Here is a 1,613-nt window from a genome sequence, read left to right as displayed (position 1 = left end):
TCGCCATGCTGCTCAAGCAGCAGGCCCAGCAGGAGAGCGCGGCCAAGGGCGCCAAGGCGCGGAAGCCGGGCGTCTACGCGAATCGCGATCCGGCGCTCAACTGGAAGGACGTCGCGTGGTTCTGCTCGAACACGACGATCCCGATCGTGCTCAAGGGCGTCCAGTGCGGCGAGGACGCTGTCTTGGCCGCCAAGGCCGGCGTCGCGGCGATCCTGGTGTCGAACCACGGGGGCCGCAACATGGACACGGCGCGGTCGTCGATCGAGGCGCTGCCGGAGATCATCTCCATGCTCACGGAGGCGGGCCTGCGGTCGAAGCTCGAGGTCTGGCTGGACGGGGGCATCCGCCGCGGGAGTGACGTCGTCAAGGCGCTCGCGCTCGGCGCGAACGCGTGCGGCATCGGCAAGCCGGCGATGTACGGCATGAGCTGCTACGGCGCCGCGGGCATCACGAAGTGCGTCGAGATCCTGAAGCGCGAGATGGTGCAGACGATGCAGCTCTGCGGCACGCCGCGCTTCGACCTCTTGTCGCCTTCCCTCGTCGACATTCGATCCCTGAGCAACCACAGCGCGCCGCCGAAGCAGGCGCCGTCGCCGTACACGATGCCGCCGCCCCACATCGCGAAGATCCTGGGCGAGGAGGAGTGGGAGGTGCCGCCCGTGGAAGCGATCCTGAACGTGCACGACCTCGTCGCCATCGCCGAGCGCAAGCTCGTCAAGGAGGGCAAGAAGCAGGCCTGGGACTACTACAGCAGCGGCGCGTGCGACGAGCTCACGTACCAGGAGAACGAGCTGGCGTTCAAGCGCATCTGGATGCGGCCCCGCGTCCTCGTCGACGTCAAGACCGTCGATCTCACGTCGAAGATCCTCGGCGCGACCGTCGGCGCGCCGCTGTTCCTGAGCGCGTGCGCGATGTGCGGCATGGGCCACGAGGACGGCGAGCTCGCGTGGGCGGAGAGCGCGGCGGGCTTGGACATCCCGTTCATGTCGCCGAACCTGAGCAGCAAGAGCCGGAGCGCGATCTTCGCCGCCCAGCAGGCGAGCCCGACGGGCCACCGCATGTTCCAGATCTACGTGAACCCGGACCGCGACGTCGTCCTCGAGCAGCTGCGCGCGTGCGAGGCCGCGGGCGTGACGGCCGTGTGCGTGACGGTCGACAGCGCCGTCGCGGGCCCGCGCGAGCGCGACCAGCGCAACAAGATCGCCATGCTGCTCAAGCAGCAGGCCCAGCAGGAGAGCGCGGCCAAGGGCGCCAAGGCGCGGAAGCCGGGCGTCTACGCGAACCGCGACCCGGCGCTCAACTGGAAGGACGTCGCGTGGTTCTGCTCGAACACGACCATCCCCATCGTGCTCAAGGGCGTCCAGTGCGGCGAGGACGCTGTGCTCGCGGCCAAGGCCGGCGTCGCGGCGATCCTGGTGTCGAACCACGGGGGCCGCAACATGGACACGGCGCGGTCGTCGATCGAGGCGCTGCCGGAGATCATCTCCATGCTCACGGAGGCGGGCCTGCGGTCGAAGCTCGAGGTCTGGCTGGACGGGGGCATCCGCCGCGGGAGCGACGTCGTCAAGGCGCTCGCGCTCGGCGCGAACGCGTGCGGCATCGGCAAGCCGGCG

General features: G+C 69.7%; 2 protein-coding genes across 2 annotated transcripts; both read left to right on the top strand.

The window, feature by feature from the left end:
- Positions 1–5: 5 nt before the first annotated feature.
- AURANDRAFT_35604 (hypothetical protein) lies at positions 6–542 on the top strand (the record flags this gene model as incomplete). Its single annotated transcript, XM_009045067.1, has 1 exon — positions 6–542. A coding segment is annotated over one exon (537 nt), but the record flags the coding sequence as incomplete, so codon positions are not given.
- A 60-nt stretch (positions 543–602) lies between these two features.
- Positions 603–1,610, top strand: AURANDRAFT_35605 (hypothetical protein; the record flags this gene model as incomplete). Its single annotated transcript, XM_009045068.1, has 1 exon — positions 603–1,610. A coding segment is annotated over one exon (1,008 nt), but the record flags the coding sequence as incomplete, so codon positions are not given.
- Between the last annotated feature and the right edge of the window lie 3 nt (positions 1,611–1,613).

The sequence above is a fragment of the Aureococcus anophagefferens genome (assembly GCF_000186865.1).
Source record: "Aureococcus anophagefferens unplaced genomic scaffold AURANscaffold_1343, whole genome shotgun sequence".
Classification (NCBI taxonomy): domain Eukaryota; class Pelagophyceae; order Pelagomonadales; family Pelagomonadaceae; genus Aureococcus; species Aureococcus anophagefferens.
Note: the sequence above shows the minus strand (reverse complement) of the source record. Positions and strands in the feature narration are given on the sequence as shown.